The 4,736-nt window shown below is 46.9% G+C and overlaps 1 protein-coding gene across 2 annotated transcripts in view; it reads right to left on the minus strand.

Moving 5' to 3' along the window:
- Window positions 1-4,331, minus strand: part of Rasgef1b (RasGEF domain family member 1B) — a 38,592-nt gene extending 34,261 nt beyond the window's left edge. The window contains exon 1 of one of the 2 annotated variants that reach the window (XM_004643197.2): window positions 4,222-4,331. Coding sequence is in view for 1 of the 2 variants with exons in the window: in XM_023703295.1 (XP_023559063.1) it covers window positions 3,282-3,299 (18 nt within the window). In the remaining variant the exon portion in view is untranslated. Of the gene's footprint in view, window positions 1-3,281; window positions 3,420-4,221 lie in introns of those variants that run through there. The other variant, XM_023703295.1, reaches the window with a different exon arrangement.
- Window positions 4,332-4,736: the final 405 nt, after the last annotated feature.

Genomic DNA, 4,736 nt, shown 5'->3' on the forward strand with positions numbered 1-4,736 from the left:
AGAGAAGAGAAGAGAAGAGAAGAGAAGAGAAGAGAAGAGAAGAGAAGAGAAGAGAAGAGAAGAGAAGAGAAGAGAAGAGAAGAGAAGAGAAGAGAGAAGAAAACAAAAAAGGCGTTGCTGACTGGAAAGTGCATCCAGGACCTGCTGACTTTTCTGCTTTAACCACCTTTGTGACCAGCAACTCCCATGCAGTACTTGAGCTGAACAGTAGGTGGCTCCTCATTCCTTGTCTTTGAGGGCTGGTGCTGTTTCAGCCGCAAATTGGTGCTGGATTAGGAAAAGCAAAAGGGCTACTAGAGGTCTGGGCAAAAAAATAAAAATAAAACAATTGGTGTTTGTGATCTTGGCGTACTATTAGACTCAGGAGAACGGAACCGCTCACACTGCACAAGTGATACATAAACCATGATCTACCTTCCTGATGTTTTCTATTTCTTAGATGCCCATTTTTTGATGAGTTCCTTTTCCCAGAAGAATTAAAATGATCTTCTGGAAAATCAAAACCATAATGACCTAAACAAGAGCTGTCAAAAGTGCCGGGATCCTGACAATGTCCCCCTTCCTCACTGTCCAGCACAGTCGTAGTTGGCCCCGCTGAGCACCTGCGTAGCCCGGCGCAACTGAGAGACTAAATCTTTAATTCTTTCCCATTTAAATAAATGCAGGTTTAAATATCCCCATGTGGCCAAAGGCTGCCATAATAAACAAGACAGACACGAGTAGGCATGCTGCCCTTGATACAGGCGTGATCTCATGCTAAATCATAGAATATCACATGGGGAGCACTTTCAATGAAAGATTGTTTTTCTACGCCCAATTCATTCCAACATGACCTGACACTTAATGAGGGCATTTGTGAAAAGTAAGGTTTTCTTGTATTTTGTACTATTGGGCTAATTTTACTCTTCAGGTACAAGTTTATGAAAAACTATGTTCATCCACTCCCCTTCCATTCTTCTCCATTATATAAATAGAAAGATGGTGGTGAGCAGTCTATTAGGTGTTTTGCTTTATTACAAGGCTTAATTTTTATTTTGTGTTAAATAATTTTCATACCAGCATTTCCTAATAAAATTTGAATCAACTGAATGGCTTTGAAATATACATAGTAAGTATATAAACTAAATATTTGTTCAGAAGAGAAATGAAAAATTTGATACATAGCAATACTGATGTCATAGGCCAAGAATATTTTTCTGCTCCTACTGCATGATCATGAATAATTTTTAATACTGGTAGGAGATTGACAAAAGAAAAAAACAATTTAACAACATATTAAATTCCTATATAAATCAATAAGACTCTCATTCTTCTCTCTTGATTATTGTGTACCCAGAAAGTAGATGAACATTTAACAATATTTCCCATCCTTCATTGATTCTTCCCAATATAGGAAGCAAGCTTATGAAGTGACAGCACACTAAAGCACAGCCATTGCTTATTGATTAAAAAAAAAGACGATGCATAAATCATCTAGTGCAATACTGCTGTCCATTTTACAGATACTGCAGTATAGGAAGATTTGTGGCTTGTCAGGGTTCAAAACCCACCTTCTATTCCCAGAGCAGAAAGCTGCCCACAGTACTAGGCTACATCAATTATTACAGAATAGACTTACAAAGATCTATTTTTTGTAGGTATATGTGGGACACACACACACACACACACACACACACACACACACACACAAGGACAACTGTAGTTCTAGGAAAGTGAAATAGTAGAAAGGTAACCAAATTTAACCACTAGCCACAACACAATCCCGTTAAGTCTTAAGCAGCATTTCCAACAGTATAATTTTCTTCTTGAAGACTTCATAAAATGTTATTTTTAAAAGCTTTTCACTTATTATTTGTAATCTCAGAATGAAGATTCCCAAACTTGCTCAGGGATTCCTGATTCTTCTCCCAAGTGAGGCAGCAACCTTTCTTCCTCATGGCCTTCACAAGGCAAGGAAACTCCATAATCATCCAAAGACTTCTCAAGTTCAGTTCTCCCAGAAGCCTTTGGGAACTGATGAAGCCAACCCCAAGGCTCCTAGTGCTGCACAATGGCCCACTCTGGGGCACTGTCCTCAGGCGCTCCCTCAGGTTCTCTGCTCCACGTTCTTAACATTCCTCTTTCCAGTAGAAGGGTAGTTCACATTCAACCAGTTTCATTCAGTGTATTGTACTCTTATTAGCCATTAGTTAATTTTAGTAGGAATGAAATGTTAATAAGAGTACAAGAAATATATATCACTATGATAAATAATAAAAAAATTTAAATTCTTAGTTATATCTGCTTAACAATATATTAGATCACATGCTAAACTAGGGGGGGAAAGACAACAAATACAAATCCGATCTTGTGATTCTTTTCTCCAAAAGACAGTATAAGCCCAGGTATCAGGTGCGGTGATGTCGAATAAAATGTCTACTGAAGCACATAATGGGAGGGAAAACTGCAAATGCACCGCGTGAGAAATAAATTCAAAGAACTCAACATGCCATGAACAACTGGAAAGCACAAGGCCAGTAGCCAGAAATGTTGCCACCTCTAGGAAAACAAAGGACTGACCGACATGCACGGTACCTATGCCAACAAGAAACTTGCCATCAGTGGCTGATCTGAGCCTTGCCACAAAATCTGCTTCTGAACCCCGACTTCTTTCTGAAGTGCTAGGTCCTCACTAGCTCAACCCTCCCCCCAGATAAAATCCTGGTGAATGACAGGGCTTAACCAGCTGCCTGTTCTTTCCTTTTTCCTTTTCCCTTTTTTATTCCTGCTATAAAAACCTCAAAAGACATTTTTTTATCTCCCTCCATTTTTAGAAAACCTATTCTACATTTTCTGTAAATTTCATTTTATCAGTAATTTCCTCCCAGGTCTCCAATCAGCTATCTACTCTGCTTCTTTTTAAACCTTGCTTCTTAGCCTGGGCTGACCACCACGGCTCAGCTCTATTGAGATGAAGACAGTCATCACATGCCCAGCTGCAGTGTGTCCTCAGCAGGAAAGAGTGTAATCACCCCTGACATCTGAGTCTGACTGTGCCACACTCCCTTCAGGAGGGCAACACCCTGACCCCTGGCCTTTTCCCCTTGATATACTCGGTTCAGAGACCTCCCTGGCCACCGCTGATCATCACAGCTAAATATAGCACAATGTACACCAGCGGTTCCAGACTATTGTCACATGGCGCTGCTGACGAAGGCCTCCTAGGAGACGCGTCCACCCAAACAGAGAGAGAGAGAGAGAGAGAGAGAGAGAGAGAGGTGAGCAGATCCATCTATACACACCATGGCCAAAAGATTCATCTGCGAAGTAACACAACTGGGTTCAGGAGAACTGGACGCTCTCTGCGAGCTCGGTGCCACGCCGGTGCCACAACGGCGCTGTAAGAGGCTCGGTTGCGCCGCTTCCACCCAACCGCGCCAGTGTGGACTGGGTGAAGTGCGGCGCAGTGGTCAGATCACCCAACGCGCGCGTGCACACACACACAGGCGCGCACACACACGCACACGCGGCGTGAACACTCCTGCCCCCGGCTTCTCCCTCTTTTCTTGGACAGAGAAGACCTCCAGGCTCGCGGTGGCATCACCCGGACAGGTGTCCCAACACGCCTCACCAGCCCTAGGACAAAAAAGCAAGCCGTGGTCTTCCAACTTCTCCTGTTGAACAGAAGAGGACGACAACCTGCTAAAGAACGAGAGTCGGAGGGAAGCTCACGACTTGCGTCCGTCCCTTCCCAAGAATCGGACGACCTCAGCGAACACGGAACCGACGACAAAAACAAACAGCGTCGCGCGCACACACGCACAAACAAACACACGGGGAAACCTTCCAAGAAGTCGAAGGAGACAGCCCAGGAAGGAAAGAAGTGTAAACTCAGACAAATTCTCAGAAACTACCGAAATCTCCAAAAAGCAGAGCTGGCCGTGGGGTGAGGACAGCGGCAAGGTGTCCCACGCAGGTGTCGCCGCTGGTCCCCTCAGCCCAGTTCCTCACCTGTGGGGCCAGGGCGGCCCCAGAAGCCCCGTCAGGGGCGTCCCTGGTCGTCGTCTCTGGCTGGACTGGGCTCACCCCGGGGTGGGCGCCAGGGGATCGGCCCTCTCGCTGCACTCCCGGGTCTCAGCCGCGAGCGCAGTGCGCAACTCAGCCCGGTGTCCTCGCCGCGGGTCCCCGGGTCCCCGGGTCCCCGGCCCCCCTGATGAATCACCCCTCCAGAGAGCCACCTACCTGCACTCAGGTCCTCTGCCACCGGGCTGCGCACAGCGCTTCTCCAAATGCGACCAAAGGGCAAGCTAGGAAAGCGCGCGGAAAGAAGAAAACCCGCCTGAACCAGTAGGGATCCTTGTTTATAGTGAAACTACCGCACCAGCCGCGGAGCACACCCCCTCCGCAGCCAGCTCCGCCTCCCGCATCCCCCTCCCCAGTACCAATCAAGGCGCAGATGACCGCCCACATGGCTGCAGGCCCCGCCCCTCCCAGGGAGCAGACCAATCATGGATCATCAACCGCCCACGTCAACCCCGCCCCCTGATCCGGAGACTAGCGCCCTTGGGGTTCAGCTTCACTCGCCTGTCTGGCTGCGGCTCCGGCTTCTCCTGAGTGCACCTGCCCGGGGCGGTTTGTGCAGCGTGTATGCTTCTGTGTGTACTCAATTTACCTGTGCACCACCTGTAAATACCGGCCTGACTCGTTATGCTGTATCTATTAACGCTATTATGAGCTAGAGGCCAGGGGACTTTGAG

Source organism: Octodon degus, unplaced genomic scaffold (assembly GCF_000260255.1).
Source record: "Octodon degus isolate 3935 unplaced genomic scaffold, OctDeg1.0 scaffold00168, whole genome shotgun sequence".
Taxonomy (NCBI): domain Eukaryota; kingdom Metazoa; phylum Chordata; class Mammalia; order Rodentia; family Octodontidae; genus Octodon; species Octodon degus.